The sequence below is a fragment of the Triturus cristatus genome, chromosome 9 (assembly GCF_964204655.1).
Source record: "Triturus cristatus chromosome 9, aTriCri1.1, whole genome shotgun sequence".
Classification (NCBI taxonomy): Eukaryota; Metazoa; Chordata; class Amphibia; order Caudata; family Salamandridae; genus Triturus; species Triturus cristatus.
In genome coordinates, this window is record NC_140592.1 from 920779819 (window position 1) to 920805622 (window position 25804).

The 25804-nt window shown below is 41.8% G+C and overlaps 1 protein-coding gene across 2 annotated transcripts in view; it reads left to right on the forward strand.

Moving 5' to 3' along the window:
* Positions 1-24532, forward strand: part of LOC146799060 (alpha-1-antiproteinase-like) — a 200441-nt gene extending 175909 nt beyond the window's left edge. For both annotated transcript variants that reach the window (XM_085626466.1, XM_085626467.1), the window contains exons 4-5: positions 23580-23727; positions 24274-24532. In XM_085626466.1, coding sequence (XP_085482592.1) covers positions 23580-23727; positions 24274-24465 — 340 coding nt within the window. In that variant the 3' untranslated portion in view covers positions 24466-24532. The remainder of the gene's footprint in view (positions 1-23579; positions 23728-24273) is intronic.
* Positions 24533-25804: the final 1272 nt, after the last annotated feature.

Here is a 25804-nt window from a genome sequence, read left to right on the forward strand (position 1 = left end):
CACTTGAATGCTGCTAGTCCAAATAAATAACAAATACATGCCCTGAACTTCTCTTGACTGTGGGCTGTCTGGTGAAAAGGAAACTGATGGGCCTTCCATGGTGGTTTTATTTCCTTCCAGCTTCAATCTCTTTATATTTTAGTCTTCTCTTGGTTAGTCCTTCTAGTTTTAACTGTTGAATCAATTTCTCTTCACTTCCACATGCAGGTTCTTTAATCAATTGTCTCCAGTGTTACAATGAAGATGGATCCTTGTAGTTCTCTTGACTGAGGGCTGTCTGTTGAATGGGACACTGGTGGGCCTTCCAGGGCAGTTTTATTTCCTTCCAGCTTCAATTTCTTTATATTTTAGTCTTCCTCTTGGTTAGTCCTCTAGTTTCAACTGTAGAATCAGTTTTTCTTCACTTCCACATGCAGGTTCTTTCCTCAATCATCTCCAGTGTTACAATGAAGATGGATCCTTGTAGTTTAGGAATATAGGTTTATTTGACTTGGATACAGGTTACATATATATAATAGTACTTTCCATCTAGTAAAATCTTAAATAAGTTGATCAGATAAAACCTATATTTCAATAAAATCGGTATACAATTCTTAAAAATCCACCACACCTTTACTTGTTTTCAATAAACACTGCATTAACTGCCCTCATAAATCTACCAATAGCACATGCTATATCTATGAAATGCATCTCTGTTAAATGTTCTGTGGCATGCCCTCGAGTCATAATTCCATATTTCAGGAATATTGGGCGTAACAATTGTCTGTGCTGTTGTCTGAGTTTTAAGCAATCCAACAAAATATGCAACATATCACATTTGGTGTTCAATCCACAGACACAAGTCCCTCCTATGCCAATTATTTTTGCTTTTGACGTGCTACTTCTCTTGCAGGAGTTGAGACCCATTCTTACTCTCAGCACTTCATTTCTTAACAGTTGACCTGGTAAAGTGTCCATGTATGGGTACCTCACTTTACAGCACCAAGCACTTAACATAAAATCTACAGATTTTTTCTCTCTTAGACATTGGTAGTCATTTTCATAGGACAATTCTTTGCCTAACGCTTTTAGCTCACTCTTGTAAATATCAATATGTAATGGCTGCGGAAGCTGCTGAACTTTCATAGCCATGCAGACGGCGGCCAGGTTAGCCCTAGCCTGTCTTGCCCATTTTAATTCACTGTGTACAATTTCATTCTTGTACAACTGAGAATTTTTTTGTCTATCTTGCCTATTTAGTTTCCCCCAGGATCTTATTAGGACTTTTGCAGCCAACATATTCCATGAGATCATATCAGTTTCCAATCTTATTGCTTGGATCATAGCAGAACTGGGGAGTGACAGTAAATACTTTTACCTTTTTTCCTCCCCAGCATTCCACCCGTCTTTTCCGCTAATACATAGCAATTTATCTCCATATAGGAGTTGGGAGGGGATCATTGCTTCGTAGGCTTTTAGCACCGGTCTGCATGACATATCTCCAAAGGGTTTATTAAACTTTTTTAGCCCGCTCACCGAGGCGATAGCCCTAGTCTTTAGGGCCTCTAGATGGATATTCCATTTCAGAGACCGCTCAAACCAAATTCCAAGGTACTTGTATTCAGTAACTACTTCCAGTCTCTCGGAACCTAAGTGCCAGTTAAATTTGTTTTTAGTTTTTCCAAAGCGAAGCACTTGAATTTTGTCCATATTCACCACAAATTTTTTCCACCAGGAATAATTCTCAAATTTCTCTAATTTCCTTTGTAGGCCTATTTCGGTCTGATCTAAAATCACAATATCGTCTACATACAGGAGGCATGCCAGATGTTTGCCATTCATCTTAGGGCTTTATCCATTTGCGACGGGTAGAATCTCTGGCAGATCAGCGACATATAGAGAGAAGAGCAACTGGGCTAAAACACATCCCTGTCTCAACCCATTGTTTACTTGTATTTTCTGAGTGAGGGTACCCATGGTATCCAGCATAACCTGGGCGCAATTCCTCCTGTGCAGCTCTTGAATTAGCTTTAAGAGGTCTTTAGGGATATCTAATTTTCTCAATGCCTTCTATGGGCAGATTCTATCAACAAGATCAAAGACTGCACGGAAGTCTACAAAGCAACAAAATAGGCTCGCCAGCTGCTCCACAGACTTACATGCAATGGACCAGAGTGCAAAAAAGTGGTCAACTGTCGAGTGCTGTTCCTTAAATCCCCCCTGTTCCGGTGGTACTATACCATTTACATCGGCCCAATCTTTTAACATTCCCAGGATTATTTTAGCAAATACCGTTTTGGGCACGTCTAACAGGTTGATCAAATGCCTACTAGCCATCAAGTAAAAGGAACAGGGCCTGTGTGTGTGTTCTTTGCACATTCTCTACTAGAGGCCAGATTTTGGGGTATTCTCTCTACAGCTTCTATAGGATGTAATCAGTTGTGCTTTGTGTATTGAGACTGATTCAGGGTCAGACAGAGCTATGTCTCCTATATTGGTGAATGTTATCTGGTGAGAAGGGATGATTCCACCAAGCATGCATCCAGTCTGGCATAAGATTTGTCTAAGAGTGGTTAGAATGACTAATCTATGATTGTAGGATGGGGCAATTGCAGTCAAAACTTGTCCTCTTCCGAAAGAGTACCACCCATCTGTCCTGTTCTTAGTGAGGATCTGTCCTTTATGCTGTCTATTTCTAAGTTTACCACCCACCCAATGATTATCTTCTCAAGCACTCTGTCATAAATGTCTGTGATTATGGTTTATGGGTTTTCTTTTGTTTTTATTGACATTCTTGTATTTGATAATGTATATTCTGGGTATCCTTATTTAATATTAATGTAATTGATCTCCTGGTGCCATCTGGTAATGTGTCTAGAATATGACAGGGTACTCTGGCCCTGCAGGATTGTCAAGTCACCCTTTTTGCTTCAATCAAATAAGAAGCATTTCCTAGGGAACAATCTGGAGTAAAGACGAAACTGTCTCTTTTAAAAAGTTATATCTAGTGGATTAGGCAGATTTCACATATTGTGTTTAAAAGCATGTTCAAGAAGGCTAAATGTTTAGTAGGTGTGGTTAGATGTTTGACTTTAAAGCTATTTAATTTCCAACGTATTGACTAGGTGAATTGGACAACGCTCTGCCCAATCTAATGGCGTGAAGGGCAGCCTTGTGTCCATTTTCTGAAAAAGAATAAATATGCTTTGATATTTTTGTGTCAATGGATAAAGCCCATCAAACAAATTACATTTCAAAAACTGCCACAAAAAAGTAAGGAAATACTTCTACCCAAATAAAACATTGCAGAGCATCCTTCTTCTCCTAGAAATGCAATTTATGGTATTTTTGATTAATAATGCCTAATATTGTGGAGCCTTTCCCTTGGTCATTTTGCGGGTGTTTATAGAAGTTTGTCTCTTTCTTTCATATGTTGAAGGACGCTGCCATATGGGACTGCAATGTCATCAGGAGACGGTGTACTACGATGTTTCCTAGGTTTTACAATCTGCAATCATGCATTATCATTTGTCTATTATTTTCGCAAGTGTGGGATGACATTAGTTTCTACAGTAATTCCGTAGTTCCCATATCTCTTTTAAATCCTTCAGAGACCTAGCAATTGTTGTATTGGCTTCCTAATGAAGCATAATAACAAAAAGGTGACCCCATTCACATGGAATTGTTTTGGGAGGGAGAAATTCCATCATTTATCAAAAATATCTCCCCTCCTTAGTGTTGACAAAGGCAGAATTAATGAGAAATGCAGAATGAGTTTAACGGAGTTGGAATTTGTAGCCTTGGGGCCTGATTTATACCTTGGAGACAAGCATACTCTGTTGCAATAGCACCGCTAAGATGATGGTCCGACAACGGGTAGGCCATAGGCTTGGCTACTGCAGTGACTACTCTGTCACTGCCATTGCCAAACCTCTCCAACAGCCTGATGGAGTTAGGAGTGTAAGGGAAACGGTCATATGTCCACCCACCCAGCTAGGATGGGTGGACAGATGCCTATTTTTGTACTAACAATCACCACCAGGCAAACCATGGCGGTAAGGGATAGTAATAAAGGAATAAAGCCCCTCTCGTCTTCGAAGAGGACTCCCATAGTGAGGGGAATGTTTTATTTTATATATATCCGAAAACAAAATCCTGTTTTTGGGATACTCCTTCTGAAAATAAAAACGGTTTAGTGCAGGGCTTCATCATGTAGCCGGAGCCCTGCACAAAACATTGGCAGGAACCGCAATGACAACGGTTCTTGGCAATGCTTTATAAATGGCCACCAGCTTGGCGGTCATTTAAAAATTCAGCAGACACTCACTCAACCAGGGGAGCTGATTAATCTACTCCTTGCCCCTGGCGGAACAATGGGCCGTCTGCTGAAATAGGTCGGGTGTCTTAACGGTCTAAGGATAGCAGTTCTTTTTCCTGGAAACAATGCACATTTACTATTATGTTAAGTGGTATTTTATATCCTGGTGTGCCATTTTCTACATGGTGGGTGAAATCTAGTTGCACTGGGGTGGTCCTGCCTCCCTCTTATAGCCTGAAGTAGGTCCACACAAAGGCTTATATATTTTAATGTGTTGCTTGAGGGACGATTCCTGAATATTGTTTCTGGGTGATCTGTTTTTCAAGTCTTCATGTCTTGGTTGGATCTCCTTATTCTCTTTTTGTAAGAATAATATCACCCCCCACATCTGATTTTCTTCTTCAGATCTGTCAGCAACCTTTTTTTTCCAAATCATCTATGTGTGTATTGTAGAAAAGTGGGAAACTGGCTGAGGAGGGTGAAACCCTATTCAAACAGCAACCGCAATTCCCCACAAACCCTAAATTATCCTGAGCTTAACCCTCTGGTAGCTTGGCACAAAACAAGTCAGGCTTATCTTATAGGCAAGGTATAAAGTATTAATGCATTTCAAAACAATAATAATGTGAAAACACATTGCTAGAAAAATCCTACCCCAAATTAGAAAAATAGAGTAAATTTATGGCAAAAATCCAATTAATAGACCCAAAGATATGCAATTTAAAAAGATTTAGGTTAAAATAGTACTTAAAAGCACAATGCTTTGTCTGTGGTTATCTGGTCGTGCCGGACCAGGACAAATTTGAAAGTTCAGACCTACCACAAAGCTGAACATGGGCCAGATACAGGGACCAAATCAGGCCAGTTGAACAAAGTACTTTAAATCCTAGTTGCAAAGGGTTGCAAGATCCTGCATCGAGGATGTGTCCTGCAGCAGTGTTTTGGGGCTGTGATGCAAGGTCCTGCATCAAGGAATTCTTCATATGGGTGTCACAATTAGTGCTGCAAGTCCACTTGTAAAAAAAACAATTGATGGACGGAATGCTGGACAATGCAAACATTCACCATCAGTCACAAGGAGGTGGGTTTAATCCAGCATTCTTTTGCTCACTACACCACCCCAGTTTAGACACAGCCATATGCAAATCAGTCTTGACCCTGTTCCTTATGGGAACAGTCCAGCCCGAACTGCCAAGCAAGGTCCACCCTGGACCGGAAACAAGCATCCTGGGACCAGTTTCGGGGAATCACCCTTCATCAGCCAGGCTAGTTTGAATCCAGTGGTGTAGTGAGCACGGGACCCACGTCTAGGCATACCCTTCCCACTTAGGGTCACATATGCAAAAGAAACAATTGCTGGATGGAATGCTGGACAATGCAAACATTCAAAACCAGTCACAAGGATCTGGGCTTAATCCATCATTCTTTTGCTCACCACACCACCCCAGTTTAGACCCAGCCATATGCAAATCAGTCTTGACCCTGTTCCGTATGGAAACAGTCCAGCTCAAGCTGCCAAGCCAGCTCCACCCTGGACCGGAAACAAGCATCCTGGGACCGGTTTCAGGGTATCACCCTTCATCAGCCAGGCTAGTTTGAATCCAGTAGTGTAGTGAGCACGGGACCCACGTCTAGGCATACTCTTCCCACTTAGGGCGACATATGCAAAAGAAACAATGGATGGACGGAATGCTGGACAATGCAAACATTCACTACCAGTCACAAGGATCTGGGTGTAATTCATCATTTATTTGCTCACCACACCACCCCAGTTTGGACCCAGCCATATGCAAATCAGTCTTGACCTTGTCCCTTATGGGAACAGTCCAGCCCGAACTGCCAAGCCAGCTCCACCCTGGACCGGAAACAAGCATCCTGGGACCGGTTTCAGGGCATCACCCTTCATCAGCCAGGCTAGTTTGAATCCAGTGGTGTAGTGAGCATGGGACCCACGTCTAGGCATACCCTTCTCACTTAGGGCGACAGATGCAAAAGAAACAATTGATGGACGGAATGCTGGACAATGCAAACATTCACCACTAGTCACAAGGATCTGGGTTTAATGCATCATTCCTTTGCTCGCCACACCACCCCAATTTGGACCCAGCCATATGCAAATCAGTCTTGACCCTGTTCCTTATGGGAACAGTCCAGCCCGAACTGCCAAGCCAGGTCCACCCTGGACCAGAAACAAGCATCCTGGGACCGGTTTCAGGGCATCACCCTTCATCAGCCAGGCTAGTTTGAATCCAGTGGTGTATTTGGCATGGGACCCACTTCTAGGCACACCCTTCCCACTTATGGTGACATATGCAAAAGAAACAATTGATGGACGGAATGCTGGACAATGCAAACATTCACCACCAGTCACAAGGACCTGGGTTTAATACATCATTCTTTTGCTCACCACACCACCCCAGTCTGGACCCAGCCATATGCAAATCAGTCTTGACCCTGTTCCTTATGGAAACAGTCCAGCCCGAACTGCCAAGCCAGGTCCATCCTGGACCAGAAACAAGCATCCTGGGACCAGTTTCAGGGCATCACCCTTCATCAGCCAGGCTAGTTTGAATCCAGTGGTGTAGTGAGCACGGGACCCACGTCTAGGCTTACTCTTCCCACATAGGGCGACATATGCAAAAGAAACAATTGATGGACAGAATGCTGAACAATGCAAACATTCACCACCAGTCACAAGTCACAAGGATCTGGGTTTAATCCATCATTCTTTTGCTCACCACACCACCCCACTTTGGACCCAGCCATATGCAAACCAGTCTTGACCCTGTTCCTCATGGGAACAGTCCAGCCTGATCTTCCAAGCCAGGTCCACCCTGGACCAGAAACAAGCATCCTGGGACCTGTTTCAGGGCATCACCCTTCATCAGCCAGGCTAGTTTGAATCCAGTGGTGTAGTGAGCACAGGACCCAATTCTAGGCATACCCTTTCCACTTAGGGTGACATATGCAAAAGAAGTCCACTTGAAGCATTTCATTTACAGGTCCTGGGTACATGTAGTACCACTTTATTGCAGGAGGATTAAGGCAAAACATTTGGGGGAAGCCCACACTAAGATTGACAGGTCTAACATGTATGGTATGAATGGATGTTTTCTTTAAATTCTTCAACACTTTATTTGAAGTTTATTTTGATGTTGGGTTTGATGATGTTTAAAATTTCAATTTTCTTTTCTTTGTAAATGGGGTTCGGAAAGTCTTGGGGTATTTCTATTTTCTTTTGACACCATCGCCTTGAGATCCATTGCCTGTGTTAGTGGGAAACTCATCTGACTGTCTTCATCTTTCTTCATCTGTTTGTTTTGGGGAAGATCTTTCGCTAAGGGTTTGCATCTACTTCTGATGGCCATCATCACTTTTGTGATGTGATCTTTTAGGGGAGTCTTGGCACTGAAGGATTACCTTAGCAGTAACACTTTTCATCTCGAGTAATGTTTATCAGTTTGACCATATATGTATGTTTCCTCTATGATTAATTACTTGTGGTTCAAAATCTTCAGTGCTTAATTTGAGTCAGTGGATTTAGGTGTGGGGACTGGCACATACTTTCTTTCTTTTTTTATAAACATTTCTTTATTGTGCTTTTCATAAAACATGAAAAAACAACTATAATAAAGTACAAGGTACCCCACAAGGTACCTCACTTCAACAAAAGAACTAGACTAAATATGATCTCAATAAGTAATAATAAGATAATGAGAAAGAAAGAAGAGAGAAAAATAGAGAAGAAAAATAAACCCAGTAAGAAACAGATGAGCCATCAGACTTAACCAGCACAGTTTAAGCAATACCTAAGATAACCCTCCCCCACATAAAACATACTCCCTCCAAACAAACATATAATGCCACAAGCCCCAAACAAATCATTCCAGACTCTAATCCTAAAATGAAAGCACTCCAAACTCTATCTTAATTAAATGGATAAAACAAGTAGTCCCATGCCAAAGGAAACAATCAATAATCACAAAGTCTCAAAAAAACCCCACAAATCTTATCAAAAACATGGATTATAATCCCGAACCTTGTAAATTCAGCATTCATACATAGCCAGCCTATAAGCTCAGCTATCCATTCTAAACAATCATAAAATAATGACGCTTTGTAACAAATCACCATTATTGATTGTTTATGTGCAGGATGGGACACCGTCCTGCACATAAACAATTGTTCCCTGCAATTCAGGCACTCTTGCACTATGGTGCAAGTATGCCTGCATTGACACTAGGCAGCTAATTTTAGCGCCATTGCTAGGGAAAACACAGGGGTGCACTGTATTGTAGTGTATACTCTGCATCCCTGCGTTTTGGAAATGTTGCAGCGCTGTGCTTCCAAATTTGGTTTAGTTCTGGGTTCTAACATTTCCTTGTAAATATGCCCCTTAGTGTTTCCCATATATAACTCCAATTTGTATCTAATCCAGGGCATGATAAAATTATGTAACACAGATCACATACTATGCTAGATCATCTCCAACATGCTGCATTTGAGTAATACACTCCTAACAGCTCCTGCCATTAGGATTTAGTCACAATACAAGTATCATATTTTGTGGAAAAGCCTCACAATGTAAAGTAGTCCACAATCAGCGAAGCTGAGCGATGAATTGGATCTCGCCCTGGCTTACTTCTCAAGCAATACAGATCTTTCCAATACATCCAGAGCTTTGATTGGAGAAAGGAAAGTACGGATTTTAATGACTCAAAGGAACAAAATGAGTACCCATCAAGGAGCTCTCTAATTGATTTCATTCCCCTTTCTTCCTATAGAGCCCTTCTGATCAGCTGTTGATCTACAGTAATTCCCTCATTGTTCCAAAGTGGTGCTTCCTCATGAACTGTACTATCCACTCTCAAGAGTCAGTGAGAATCTCTCTCTCATAGCGACCCACATAGTCCTTTTGGTCGGAGGACAAAGTGGGGCTGCTAAGACACAAGTATTGGACAAGATACCTATACCCACAGGAGTTTTCGCAATATTCTGCTAGCATGCCACCCAATGTTACTGATCAGCAATAGGAGCCAACCGACATGCCAGTTGCAATAAATTTTGACCCAAATCCTAAAGCCGCATATCAGGAAGCCAAAGACCACCTGATCAGGAATCCGTATGCAACGTTGATGATTTAAGTTGTGGTTTTTGGCATGCCCAGATAAACTGATTTATAGCGAGAAAGTACACACAGGAATAATCAAGGGCAGTATGCCAAAAACATAGGTGAATCTGGGAGCCTTCACAATCGTAATCATCTGTACCCTGCCTTAAAAAGGGACCTGGAAGGCAGAATATCTCATAAAGTCGTGTTCCAACTTATTCATCAATGGCTGGATGTTATAAACTGCTATACTATGTAGTCCTCTATTTATCAGCAGATACTTCAAACACAAGGCCTTCCACATGAGACCAAAATCATCTTGTATGGTTCTCTGGTTTCTAAATGAGAGTGACATCGCCACACACTTAGACTACGTTATACCCAGACAAGACAGAAAAACCCTCGATTAGAGCCATGAGTTGGGGAACAAAGGAGGCTGGCTAACTCAGTGTCAATAGGATATCATCCACGTATAATAAGATCTTGCAAGCACAAACAGGTGTGTCCACACATTGAAGTAGGGGGGACTGACAGATAGCCACCGGCAATGGATCAATTGCTAGAAGGACAGCGTGTAACCCTGAATGAATGAATGTATTTATAAAGCGCAACATTCACTCCAAGGAGCATCTTGGAGCTAGCGGAAGAAACCTGGAAAATTCGCAGTGGGGAGAGGCCTAGCTCACACATGGGGTATATGTATCAAATGAGTGATAGCACCATATGGTCTGGGGCAGCAAAGATCCAAGTTTTTTTGCAGTTTTTTAAACATAGGTTCAGATTGTGTCAGTCTCAACTGGGTGGGCAAGGTATTCCAGGCTTTGGTTCCCAGCACAACCATTGCCTTCCCCCTCTAGAATTCAGATGAAAGGTGGGGGATGCTAAAAAGCTTTCTGAGGATGACCGCAGGAGGTGTTGGGTGATATATGGGCTGATTCTGGACCTTTGGTATTTTGGTCCCATTGTCTTGGTGGCCTTGAAGGTGATTACTAAAATTTTAGAAATAATCCTTTTGTGAATGGGTGGCTAGTGCAGGGTTCTGCGTGCTGCTGCTGAGGAGGAACCTGTAGGCAGTTTGAGTACCAACCTAGCTGCCGCGTTCTGGACTACCTGCAATCTTTTCAGAGCAGCCTTTTTTGCTCCTGCATACAGGCTGTTGCAGTAATCCAGACGTGACAGGATTAATGCTGCTGCGACTGCTTTCCTAGCAGAAACAAGGAGTAGATCCAGGAATTTTCTAAGGATTTTTATTGTGTGAAAACACATGTCTGCCATGGTGAGGGCTTGCTTGTGGAAGGATAGTTGGATTCGAACTTGATCCCTAAGTTCCTCACAGTTTCTACTGTGTTCGGAGGTGGAGCCGTATTCGGCGGCCTCCACTGTTTAGGTATGAAAAGATTCGATTTTCCGAACAGCATGATTTCAGTCTTTTGGCTATTACATTTGAGATAGTTGAGTTGTGTTTCATCCAGTCCATAACTGCAGTTAGACAATGGTGAAACTTATCTTCAACTGCTGTGGAATTTTTATTGAGGGTGACAATTAGCTGTGTGTCATCAGCATATGAAATGGATTCGATATTGAAAGTAGCCATTAAAGTAAGCAGCGGTGTCATATAGAGATGAAATAGAGTTGGGCTCAGGGATGAGCCCTGTGGGACCCCTGATGACAGCTGGTTTTCTGTTGGTTTGAAACTACCAAGTGTTACTATGTGACGCCTGCTTTCCTAAAAAGATGTAAGCCAGGCCAACGCCTTGTCAGTGATGCCACTATTTGCAAGCTGAACTCTCAGAATATCATGAGAGACTGTGTCAAAAGCAGCCGATAGATCCAACAGAATCAGTACTGCATCCTTGCCCTGATTTAGGGCAAACTTTAAGGTATCAGTAGTGTGGAGCAGAACCGATTCTGTTGAATGACCAGGTCTAAAATCCAATTGCTTAGGATGTAGGATAATTGCTTCCAACCAGAAGTGATTGAGTTGTATATTAGCCACTTTCTCTGCTATTTTACTCAGACATCGTAACAATGAGAAGGATCTGAGATTGGAGAGAGTGGTGGGGTCAGGAATTTTCCTTTTTTCCCTTTTTTATGATGTGTGCCTCAGATATGAAAGGGCTTCGATAAATGACCCCCACAGTCAATCTGTGCCGAAGTGGCTGTGTATAACCACTGAATTTGGACAAAAAAGTAGACCTAAAAGTGTGCCGCAGATATTAAAGGGCTTCGATAAATGACCCCCACAGTCAATCTGTGCCGAAGGGGCTTTGTATAAGCACTGAATTTTGGACAAAAAAGCAGACCTATTCCTGCCCTGCTTAAAGTAAGATAAAGACACTCCCACTCAACCCGGTCAAAAGCCTTTTTTGGCATCTAAAGAGAGCTGAAGATTATCATCTGAATCTTATCGTACTTGCTATGTTACATTGGACAAGAGACGTCTGTGATTACAAGAAGAACACCCTGGTACAAAACTAGCTTGAGAGCTATGTCTCAAGCTAAGCAGAACTTTCTTGAGGCGAGCTGAAAGCACCTTTGTGAGAATCTTCATGTCTTCATTGATGAGCGAAATACAATGGTAACTAGCACAATTATTTGATCCTAACTGGGCTTCAAGATTAGACTGATGATTGCTCTATTATACTCCAGTTGAATGACAGCATCCCTCTCTAGCTCCTTAAAAAGCCTAAAAAGAAGTGAAACCATCAACTCTATGTTTATCTTATAAGAATCGACCGGCAAACCGTCCTCTCCCATAGCTTTATTAGTGAGCATTCTCCTTATAGCTGCCGAGATATCCTCCATTGTGATTTCCCCCTCAAGGGGCTGTCTACCCTCTGCAGACAAGTAAGGCAGACAAAGATCCCTTAACAAATCTTGTTTCGAAGCAGTATTGAGAGGTGCCTCTGGGCTATAAAGTGCTGAGAAGAAGCGTGCAAAGGTTTCTGGGATCTCCATTGGGTGTGTGAGTAAACCTTGAGTTTCTCTATAAATTGCAGGAATAGCAGAATTTACCTCTCGCTGGTGGTATTGAGCTGCAAGAAGCCTACCTGCCTTTTCGCCTTGCTCATAATGATGCTACTTCAAACAAAGGAGAGCATGTTCTGCTTGTATAGTGAAATGAGCATTAAGATCATATTTTTCTCACTCTAACTGATGCAAAAAAGCTGCTGTAGGATGCCACACATATGTTTCGGTAAGATCACATACCTCCCTCTCAAGTCGAGATTGTGAATCACTAATTTTCCGCTTAGGGATCGTTGTATCACACTTAAGCATACCTCTCAATGTGGCCTCTCCTGCTGCCCATAACATCTGTGCTGAATTTGTGGAGGGTCCATTATCTAATAGGAATTGGTGTAAATGGCAAACACGCTTTTTGTTTCCTCTCCGGTGTACGGTAATGGGGGATATTCATTCACCAGCGCTTTGATGCAGGGGACATGTATCCTAGATCCATTTCCAAAACTGTTAGGGCATGATCAGAAATTTCCCCAGGGACAATACAACAATCACACAGGAAGGCAGACATGGGACATTCAAATAAGTCTATCTGGGAACAAATTGCATGGTCACATACTTTCCTCAACAGACTTTGACACCGAGTAAGACAGTGAAAACTCAAAAGGTGGAAACAAGAAGGAAGAGAAAAAAAGTGACAAAGAAAGAAAGAAGGGAAAATAACCTGCAAGTATGAAATAAAGGGCCGAGGAGTGGATGGCAGTGGATGAAAGAGCGATGAAGTGGAATCAGGTCAATGCAGCCTCAGTATTTGGTAACCCCAAAATTTTTCAGCACTGACTGTGGGTGTCTGAAAAAAAATTTGGTACTGACACTTTTATTTTTCCAATTAAGCACTGAGAATAAGGTTTCTTGACAGTGAGGGAGGTAGTCAGGGATGCTGATTATTCCCAAATTAATGGCTCCCTCCATCTAGCTCTCCATTTGTGGAACTGTCTACCCTCCACTGTATATTCTAAATCGTCAGAGTTCCACAGGCATCTCACATTAACTGATAAATAGTTCCTCTTTAGCTGCTCAGCTAGACACTTGACCCCAAGACTCAACCAGTGTTCACTCCTGCTGTTCACCTCAGACATGCTGTTTATGACACAAGTCATTCACAGACACCTTTCAGCCTGGCTTAGCGTCTCTCACACTACTGGATTTAGGGTTTTTTATTTTGTTTTTTTATTAGGATCCAGATGTAACAATATCATAGATACAGCTTATCGTGAACTTTTATCACAAATTATAAATAGGAGTCTTCCATACATATATAATTTCATATTATATAGATACAATAAATACAAGATATATACAAGAAATACACAGAGTGTCACGAAAATGTCATTATAAATGCAGTTGACTTAAAACCAGGTAAGAGGAAGTAATTCATATTGTGCCTGCACTAGGATGTGGGATTACTTGTTTAAATTATCCATTTTTACACTACTCCTATATCTTCTGTTTGGAAGTATTTTCCCCAAAGTTTCTCAAATTTCTTGACTCCCCCAGTACGTATTGCATATTGGTGTTCACTTGCTCTAAGTCATTTCATTTTTTGTAGCCAATCCTTCATTAAAGGAATCATCTGTGTTCGCCAATTTTGAAGTAAGAGGGATCAGGCTACAGCTGTTGCAATGTATACTAATTTTACCCACTTGTCAGACGGGAGACATCCATTACAATGCGGGCATTGCATTGCAATGCCTTTAGATCGCAGTCATTACAACACAAGTCGTTACAACGACTTGCGCTGGATGGCGTTCTAACTTGAGGAATATTATGATTTACTATTCCAACACCTTCTCTACTGTACGTAGACTGGAGTTGGAATAGTAAATAATACGTCCAGCACCCTCCAGCGCAAGTCGCTGTAATGACTTGCATTGTAAAAACCGCAATGTGACATACCGCGTTGTAATGGAACGCATTGTATCGTCGTATATTCTTGTCAGACAGGCCCAGTCCTGCGTCGTACCTCAAGACTCTAAGCCAAGTAGTTATTAACCTTCCTGACATTTACAAGATACTGGAATATTTCCGTCCAGAATCCCTGTACAGATGAGCAGTAGCTGATCACATGCGTCCAGTTTCCTGGGGAGTGCCCTATACACTGGGGACAATTAACTGGAAGAGAGGGGTTAATATGTGTTAAAAAGGCTGGGTTCCTGTATAAAAGCCATATAGAAAAGAAGAGCATCCGTTGCCAATTGGCCCCTCTTAAAACACCAAAAATTCGGTGTATCGACGTATTTCTACATTTTATCTGTTATTTCAAAGCTTTTATATTCATCCCATTTTTTTATGACTTATGGGCGGATGGCGGGCCCTTAGAGGTTAAAAGCATTCTCTTCCATTTTCCTGGTCTTTTAAAAGGCCCTATATGCCACTTCCTTGGTGTTAAGGATCCGGCCCAAATCTAGATCCTCTAGAACTTTATTAAGTATTCTAAATGACCCCAAAATGAGGAAGTCATCTCTCCCCTAAGGAATTCCAATATTTTCCAGTATACTACTTTACCCCATCTTTGAACCATTTCAGGAAAAGGTTTCACCCCTGATCCCATATCAACTGCAGCCAGGGGTGCCGCCACATTGATCTGAGGAATGGAGTATCTTCTATAAAGATCCCATTGCTTCTGGAAGAGCCACTTCAGGCTCTTATAACATACGCTTTTGGGTAGTTTAGTTATCTTTAGTACGTCTCGAATATTGAACTCCTTAAAAATCAACTGCCTAAAGTTATTTACAAAAAGACCCCTGAATACCCTTCTATTGATTGTAGACAAATATTGTGCAAAATAAGCATAGTAATAATCTCTGAGACTAGGGAGCGCCAACCCTCAGTTTTCGCTTGTTTTATATAAAGTGCTAAGTGCTATTCTAGGTGCTTTTTTCCAGATAAAAGATGAAAACATGGACTCAGCAGCTTTAAAAAAAAGAGGTGGTTAAAATACACGGAATGGCTGTGAATATGAAATTAAATAATTGGAGGACCGACATTTTGATTAAGGAGACTTTCCCTAGAATAGTCAGAGGGAGGGAGATCCACCAAGAGAATAAGTGCTGTACATTTGTAAGAAGAGGAGAGTAATTAAGATCATACAAATCTTCTATTTTAGAAAAGAACCTAATACCTAGATATTGTTTAGGTTGAGACTTAACACAGTCAGCCAGGTCTGAAAGTAGGACCTCAGGAGTACACCCGCAGAGTATTATTTCTGTCTTTCTCTTATTAATTCTGTACCCTCCTAGTGTCTCATATTGAGCAAAGATCTCAAAGAGCTTGTCTTGAGTCTCCTTCTGACTATCTACAATTAGTATGATGTCATCAGCGTATAATTTAATCTTATCAATTTGTGGGAGTTGAGATTGGATACTCTAAGTTGCTCAAATTGCTCTTGCTAGAAGCTTGATAAAAAAGACGAAAAGAATGGGGGACAGTGAACACCACTGCCTTGTACCGCAGAGTACAATAATTTGTCCCACTTCAACTGAGTTAATAATAACACCAACTTTGCAATACAAATTATATATAAGCCCCGTGATCTGGTATGGAATACCACATCTGGTCAGAATATTAAATAGTGTTTTCCCAGACCACGGGGTCAAAAGCCTTTTCTGCATTTAGGAGAAACACTAGGGCTTGTGTATTATTCACTGCAAAATAATCCAAAGCTTCTGCCAAATAGTGAGTGCTTGTCCAGAGCTGTCTCCCTGCTAAAAAGCCATTTTGGTCTGGATGGATCAGGTCTATGGCTATTGAGATAAATCTATTTAAAAGCAGCTTAGTCACTATTTTACAATCTGTATTTAGTAGTGTGATTGGGCGGTATGAATTAGGATCTTCCGCAACCTTATCTTTCTTCAGGAAACTTACAACATTACCTTTAAAAAAGAGGGTGGTACGTCCTCCCCCTGTAGCATTCTATTGGCTAAAGGTAAAAGAGGGTCAATTAAGACAGCTGAGAAAGATTTTTAAAAAACTCTCCCGGGAATCCATCCGGGCCACAGGCTTCCCCATTCGAGAGATTCGTAATGACCTTCAACAGTTGCTTTTTAAAGCAGGGTCAAACCATATTGGCTCCCTCTTCTATTAATAAGACTGGAATATCACAATTTGTTACAAATCTTTCTAAAAAGACTCTATCAATTTTCTAATTTTGTGAGTAAATCCTCCCATCTTGGAAATAGCATTTACAACACTGTCTCCACAATGAAGATGTTACAACGACTGCGTTGTTACCACGCATACCATTACATTGCAAGTCATTACTACGAAGTCCAGCGTGCCCCCTACAGCAAGTCGTAGTAATGACTTGCAATGTAATGGCATGCGTTCTAACAACACAGTTATTGTAACAACCGCATTGTAATGGCATGCGTTGTATTCGCATGCGTTGTAAGGGTATATATTCGCCCATAGTGATGTAACATAATTTCTCCTATTGTCTCTGAATCGCTACTTACTATTCCAGTGATCAGGCATTTCAGGTCCTCTAATAGGTTCTTGGCCGCTTGCTCCCGTGCCTGACAAGCTGAAAGTTTACCATTGAAGTTTCTTTCTTTATACACTTTTTGAGAGTGCAACCGGCTCACTGCAGCATGCTTAGCACAGTATGCGTCACTCATGGTCTATCTGGCCACTTCAAAGGCTTTTTATTAGCCTTAGTAGTGTTCCTCAAAAATCTATCGTAACTTTGTTGTACCTTTAGTTCTAGAATCCGCTTTTGTTTTTTTAGCTTTGAGGTTATTCTAGGCATCCTTACTTATTATCCTCCCTCTAATGAATGCCTTCATGGCATCCCACACAATGCATTAAGGTGCGGTCTTAATATTGATTGCAAAGAATTCCTTGACCTCTCCTTTAAGGGTCAATACCCACCCTTCCTCCTGCAGAGATTGTTTATTTAACTCCCACCGTTTAGGGCCCAGTGGCAATTTACTCACTTTAAGCCTGACCACTGCATGATCGAGAACCCATTAGGAATGGTATTTTGCATTTTATATTTAAGGGTTCGGGAGATTAAAAAGAATCTATGCGGGAGGAGGTACGGGACCTACCCAAAAAGCAGATATGAGTAGCTTCTGTGGGGCATTCTGCCGTCCAAGGGTCAATTAAAGCAAGGATACCCTTAAAGTTCCTAATAGTTCTCAAACAGTTTGGTTTTGTCTGTTTTTTTGCTTTGACCTAGGAGTCTACTCTTGGATCCTGTAACACATTAAAATCTCTGCAAAAATCAGCCCCCCAAAATTTTGCATAAATGATTGGAACAAATTCACATATGGGGTGATATTATCTTCCACCGGAGGATAAAAGCTAGTGAATGTAAAGGGTTTCCCCAAAGTAAGCAACTAACCAAACACCTGCGACCCTCTTTATCACTCGAACTGTTAACCACTTCTCCTCCTAACCATTTCGATAAAAAAACAGCTGTGCCGTGATTGGCTTGGGAGGACGAGAATCCTCTATATTCCACCCAGTTTTTGAACATTGTAAATCCTGAAAGTTTTGTGGCTGGGATATGAGTCTCCTGAATCAAAACGGCTACCGGGTTCTCGGCTAAGATCCAACTTTCAACTGCCCTATGTTCCTTTACATTATTGATTCCACTTGTATTAAACGACAGTACCTTAAGTGGAAAAGTCATAATAATGTTCTACTAATGGCTATTTGACTGAGACAGTGTCTTTTCAGACAAAAGAGCGATACGTCTCCACCCTTTTTTGTCCCACCTTTAACTAACAGTAGACTATTAAAGGGAAGAGAACCTTGCTGATGATTGGGCCCCTCCTTGGGCAAAGCTAACATTCTGTTCTGTCTATTTTACCACATAAGCTAAATGGCTGTACATCCCATATTTAACATTCTTCCCAACCCTACCCTACACGTATCCCGTGATTCCCCCGCCACTCCAACCCTCCACCCCCCCACCCCTAAGCCGTGGTGAGTGGTGCGCCATCCCACTCACAACTGACATGCTTCCCTCCCCCAAATATCTGCCACCCTGGTCTTGTGCCTGGAATGATCGGCCTGCCCTTGCCACCGCTGCCACGCCAAAAAGCAAAAAGGAAGAAAGTATAAAGCTCCCTAAAAAAAGGGGGGGGGGATTCTCATAGTCCTTTGCCTGATCTAATCGCTCACTTGTCTAAAATTATGGATTGTCTGATATTCACTGTAATAGTTCCTGAGCCATTGACTTGTCGCAAAATATATGGAACCCAGCAGGATTTCAGAAGTACCAAGCAGTACACAGACTCAGGAGGCTGAAGGCTGAAAGCTCCATTTTCATCAGGGTCACCTAGGTCTCTGGGGACCTAGGTGACGACGAAGAAGGCAAATGTATTAGTGAGGACCATCCCCGTTGCCCCATGCAGGAGGGTGCTAATACAATCATTTCAAGTCCTGAGCAGAACAACAACAGCATATAATTGATGGCTGCTAAGACCGTAACAAAAGACTCAAGTGATGTTATTCTGAAATTAGGGACTGCTCCCTTAATAGAAGTTATGAAATATCCCTTATTCACAAAGGTGAAGCAAGGCTCAAGGTCAAACATAACCTTCATGACTGATCAGCTTGAGACGACGCAGCCTTCCCAGCCTCTAATGTCTCCTCATATGCTGCAGCCACAGGCTCATCTCCCCGCTCTGGCTCTTGCTGCTGGAGACAAATTGATGGTGGTCGAACCCCCGACAATGACCTACAGGTTAGCCACAGCTTAGGCCATATTAATGCCTGAGCAGGAAGATTCGGGAGGGGAAAAGACGCAACAAGATTCATCACTTTCTCCAGATAGTGAGATATCTCAGGGCAGTTTTACGTCTACGGTACAATGGGATGCTAAAGCCATGCTGAATCTCATCTTAGAGGAAAGCCGGGATTTGAAGGCCTCACAGACCATGGAGATTGCTGCCTTACAAAGCAAAACCAAAGGGGATGATGGACGGAGTGTTGAACATTGCAAGCACTCACCCCCAGTCAACTGATCTGGGTTTAATCCGTCATCATTCTTTAGCTCACTCCGCCACCCCGGTTCAGACATGGCCATATGCAAATCAGTCTGACCCTGTGCCTCATGGGAACAGTCCAGCCCCAACTGCCAAGCCTTGTCTTCCCTGGACCGGAAACAAGCATCCTGGGACCGGTTTCTGGCTAATCAGCCATCATCAGCCAGGCTAGCTTGAATCCAGTGGCAAAGTGAGCAAGGGACCCACGTCTGGGTATACCCTGCCACCTTAGGGCGAACAAAGCAAAACCAAAGGGGATGATGGACAGAGTGTTGAACATTGCAAGCACTCACCCCCAGTCAACTGATCTGGCTATATACATCATCATTCTTTAGCTCACTCCGCCTCCCCAGTTCGGACATGGCCATATGCAAATCAGTCTGACCCTGTGCCTCATGGGAACAGTCCAGCCCGAACTGCCAAGCCATGTCTTCCCTGGACCAGAAACAAGCATCCTGGGACCGGTTTCTGGCTAATCAGCCGTCATCTGCCTTACATGCACGCCTCACGACAATTGAGGAGACAGTGGCCCAGATCCTAAAATGGCAAAGGGAGGCAGAGGGGAGGATCTCTCAATTGGAAGATCAAGTAATCCATCTACAGGAGAAGACAGCCATGATGCAGAAACAAAAATCCTTGATTGAGAATAATTTGGAGGAGTTGGAAAATCACTCACAGCGATCTAATCTGCGCATTGTGGATGTTCCGTAAGGACTGGAGGGACAGCAAACGCTGCAATGGGCAAATACTTTCATTAAAAAACATGTCCTCCCGGAGTATTCCGGTGATCTCACACTCAAAAAAGCTCATCGTGTACCTGCGCATCTTCCTCCAAAACTAAAATATCCCTGTATGATCCTGGTGAATTTCGGAGATTACAGGGTGAAGGAGCTAGTACTATCGAAGGCTATCAAAGAGAAACAGTTTAGTACTCCTGAAATACCTCTCTGTTGAATATTCTCTGACATGTCGGCCACAGCAGCTAGGAGGAGGAAAGAATTTGTAAAGCTGCTTCATATTTTTAAGGCACAAGGAGCTCAAGCAATGATTACACAGCAGTCAAAACTGAAGGTGCTAGTCAAAGGATGGTTACATATATCCTGCTACGTCTCAGAGGCTCAGGAACTATTACAGCGAATATCAGACTAGTGGACTCATGGTTGATGTGCCCATTTTTGAGGGTTACCATATCTCTCAGTTGTGTGAAGTGACCCCAAAGACTACAGGCAGATCACCTGCCTTTCCGTGGACAGCCCCGACAGAAATGTGACTGACACTCCAGTGATTGCAGGATTGCCTCACCTTGCTTCCCGCCTAGTGTCACTAGAAATGTGGAAGAAAGGGGGACTCTAGCATTACCTTCTCAGGGTCTCCCTCATTATTCACTTCCATACATGTGCAATTATTGCTTCGGGGGAGAATTTGATTCCTTTGTCTGTCACATAACCTATTGGGGATGAAGGTGGAGCACCTGCTTCTCCATTGTCATTTGCTATGAAAAGATGACCAATGCATTGGCACATGTTATGTTATCTTATATGTTATGTTATACAGAACGTATAGAGCATGTGTACACCAAAAAGGTTTTATGGCGGTAAGGTAGTATGGGTGACAACTAGCAAAATGTTAGCCATAAGCTTGTCTAAACAGCCAAGTTTTTAAAAGTTCCTAAGCCCCACATAGTTGGCTGTGGATCTGATGTCAGGGGGGGAAATGTTCCAAGTGTGGGGGGCAATCACAGAACACCTAGCCCCACCCAGCCTCTTCCTTGTACTTCTTGGAACAGGTAATAGGTTCAGATGGGCTGATCTGAGATGATGATGGGGGTGTAGCACTGAATTCTAGAGGACATAAAGGTCGGATTCTTTATCTTTGAAGGACTTAAAAATGATACAGCCTATTTTGATGTGAGGATTTTTGTTGCATTGCTGGTCCTACATTGTAATACCTATGGCAAATTGGGCACTCAAGCACAGAGGCTCAGCATCTTTCTCTGCAACTCACCAACTCTTCTCTTTGTAAGTGGTTAATTAAACAACGAAGCCCCTCTAGTGTTACTCTTACTTTCCATCTGGTTTTTTTTGGTTGATAAAAGATTAAAGGGCTTGGAAAATTGTGCTTTACTGGAGGTCAGAGGAGTTCCACAGAAATTCTGCTACTCCAATCTCATGGCCATGGCAACTTTTCTAAGAATTTAGAAAAACAAAAAACAATTAGAGGTAAGCATATCACGCTGGGGCGCTCAAATAAGAGTTTAAAGCCTATGTCGCTTACTACAAATTAAAGGGATGGCTCAAGGCCTATGTCTTTAGCGCTCCAGGCACTTTACCATGGAGTCAGTTGGCTATCTGCTATGAGTACCTTCACCATATTTATGTTCGGTTATAAAATATTAAGGCTCAACCAACTGATGGCATCATTCAGGCAGAGTTTGAAGTATGTCTACATAACTATAGATTAGTGCCCTCATTATTGGTTGGGTGAAGTACAATTCCCGGATGTAATAACACTCTGCCAAATTAAACCTAGATCAGTGTTCAGGCAGTCCTGCCTTGACTCCCAAAATCTGCTCAACTCATAGCCATGGTGTGAGTGCACGCTGAATGCTAACGCAATGATAATGACTGCCAAATCCATCCACGTTGCACCAGCCACTCTACTTCTATTTACCACCTTCTCAGAGCAGGTGGTAAATGGAAATCCATTTGTCTCGATATGGCATGCAGATTTGAATACAGTAAATATGAGTACTCATTTTATTCCCGATTGCAGGGACATAAACTTGTAACATTCTGATTTATTATGTGGGGGTACCTGCCTGAAAAGTTATGACTGGTCACATTGTACCCGTGGACATAATACCAGCCACCTTGTAATTGGGACCTGAGCATCAAGATAGATGAGAAGTTGGGTTTTAATGTTGTGAGCATTGTTTAGAAGCCAAATGAATACACAGGTTCAGATGAGGTGGGCCAGTGGTGCAATGTGAACCTTAAACAACATTGGACTAAATGATAAGCAGCAGTAAGCTCTCCAGGACAGCTGTTTAAAGGAGTGGAAAACATGTTCTTTAACTCATTGCACTCTGTCAGAACCTAGCATTGTCAAAGTCAGATGGTCTTGTCTGTTATAGAGGGGCACTGACATATTAACTCTGCTATTCTTTTTTTGTTTTTCCCCAATGGCCGATGTGCATGCACACAAACTCATACAATTGATCTTGGAATGCTCTTTCTTAAACTCTATGAAATAGCATTGAAAGGCGGCTGTAACGGTCTCCCTTTGAAAGAATCTATTTGTGCTAAAAAAAAGATAATTTATTAAGAAAAACCTATGTCCTTTATCACTCATGGCACTCACCTTACCCTTGGCATCATCAGTGCAATGCACTGGTAAAAAATTGTCAAAGCACATTTCAGCACACAAAAAGTGTGCTGTGGCTTGAATTACAATGTTGATGGAACATTAACTAGGTCATTCATAACAGTGTAGGATTCTCTGCAATAATGACTATGTCATTCGTGACAACACAATGTTCGCTGCATCTCATAGGTTCCGTGGTTTGAAGTAACGTCAGTTACTATCTGACCAGGACGCTGCCAAGAAGGGTTGGTGGTCTAAAGCTGTCCGGTTAAAAAAAAAAAAAAAATCATTGCAGGAGTAGTGTGTTACTTAACCAAAAGTCACTCTCGTACCAACTGAGATGTTTGAAAATCATTTGGTCTAAGTAGAAATTAGTTATTTCATTTTGTTTTAGTCACTATAAGCTAGTGGTTTTTCAAATTTGAAGTGTTCTAACACCCTGCTGCCTCTTGTGCAGAAGATTATCCTAACATGCCTTGCTTTTGGAATGATGTTCATTTCAGTCAGTGTGCGCCTGTTAGAACAAAACTAAACTGGAGGTGTAACCACCGTAAGGGACATTTACAACCAGGTTCATAAGGATTGTTGGGAAAACTTTGTAAATTTTTCCTAATGGTAATAAAGATGAGCTGATATGTTTGCTGCTCAAAAATATTCCACAAAATCAACTTTTTTGAATGATCTCTAAATAATACGTATGTTCTGTAAATTAAAGCACGTAGAGCCTCTTTCAATTGTGAACTTACTTTTCATGTTCAATAACGCAGTGGTCCTTGTTTGATGTTTCGAACAGCATTGTAAACCTGAATTTACCAAAGTTATCCATCTCATCGACCATTCAGCTAAAAGAGCATCTCATGAAGTTGGGGATGATTGATGTCTTCTCTAACAATGCAGATCTTTCTGGAATCACAGGAGCGGGAGACCTTAAAGTATCAAAGGTAAGACTTTCAATATTTCCTCAGCATTTAACAAGACCCTCTGTATTTATAAATTGCATCGTCCTCTTAATATTGGAAAGAAACTAGTGCCCTGCAGAGGGTAGGATTCATATGGTGAACCAAGATGCAGTCTGGTAACAGAAACTAATTTGTGCATTCTGAAGAATGCATTTGGCACATCTGGCAAATGTGTTCTGGGGAAATTGGAATTGGTGTGGTCCCACATACCTTATATTCCTAATTTGGCTAGTGACACTTGTCAGGATTTACTAGGCACTCGTAACTAGCATCCTTGGCGTAACGTGATTCAGAGTTCAAGCAAACGAAGGGATTCAAATTTAGTGCTCCCAAGCTAGATGGTGTGGGAGAGAGAAATCATCAAAGGTGAAGATAGTAGGAAACAGTCCACGCATTTCACCAGTTGCTTAGGATCTGATTCCATTTGCAGAGCTAGATATTTTTGGAACTGAACGGTAGGTCCTCTTGAAAGGTGTACTCTAATCAAAAGAATAATGGCTCTATTCTGTTTCTTTTTTTATCTTCCAGGCTGTCCACAAGGCCGTTCTTAGTATCGATGAAAAGGGCACAGAAGCAGCAGGAGCCACTGCAGTTGAACTGATCCCACTCTCCTTTGTCTTTCCCACTGCATTTAATAGGCCCTTCCTGTTGGTGATTTATGATCATATGACAAAGAGCATTATTTTCATGGGGAAAATTTGCAACCCTGCACTTGCATAACTGCCACATCTCTCCCACTGTTAATGGCTAAGGACGTGCTAAATAAAATCCAATTTCATATTCAGTATTTATTTTCTCTCCTTTGAATTTAAACTTTGAAGAAGGGATCTCAGCGATCGCTCTGTTATAGTAATTGTGTGGTTCACATTTTAAGTTTTCACCTCTGTTTCTCCATCTTTAGCCTTTTAGTGGCTTACGTTAATCTATGAGGAATGGGTGAAGCATGCAAATAAGCTCATTTCAGGACTATGTTCTTCATATAAAACTCCAAAAGTGAACAAATCCTATGAATAGTCTTTCTGATCCTAAAGTTATGCCTCAGGCATGCAAGTTTATTAATCACAGATAATGGCAAGTAATCTTTACAATGTAATTGAATGCACAATGTGAATCAGGAATGGACAACTGATATTAGTTATATTAAAGTATTGGAATGTTGAGATCTCCACTGCAGCCAGTGGAGTGCCTGATGATCAAAAATGACTGGTGCAGAACATCATCTACAACATTCCAATCTTTGTCTTTCTGTTTCTCCTCTTTTAATTTAGAGCATTCTACCTTACCGGAGGAATGCTCTATTGGGCTTATAGCCCTTCTGCCTTAGGCTCCTCTGATTGTCACAGGCCCTGTCTTGTGTTATAGGTCTACAGCAGAGGCTTATGACTCAGATTCTATAACACTCGGTATAGACTGCAGCTGTTGGCCTATCAGCTATAGTAAAGGACCTCAACATCAATCCTTACATGTGTTCAAATATATAACCCAATTTATAGAGATTACAAGGGAAGTGGGCAGTGCCATCTCCTTTTCCCAGTGAGGTATTTTCTTCATTCATTCTACAGCTGTTTGGAGGTTTATATAATCCTCATGTAGCTTTCTACTATTAACTGGTGACATCTACCAGTAAATGCCACCTTGTTAAGAGAGGAAAGCTACACAGAGATTAGATAAACCTCCAAACAGGTGTAAAATGTCGGAAGAAACACCTCACTTCAGAAAGGAGAAGCAAGGATAATACTAAGGATTGTTCTAGAATGGGTATTTTCCATAAGAGAAGAGTACCTCCGCATAGAGGGATGGTTAAGCTTGCAAGAAGATCCCATTGTTTACCAGTGAAATGTTTTAATGTTCTCATTCCACATCTTATACAACCCTGTGTGGTAATTATACATTTGGCACTGTCGTATGTATCATGAAGACACTTCATATTTGTGCCATGGTGCACAGTTAAACAGGTGGGCCAGGTGGAAATATAAACCGTGTACCTGATTACAATGAATGCAAGTAAATAAGTATTTAGTTGATCAAAACCTTACAATCAGTTTGTCATCTAAACAAG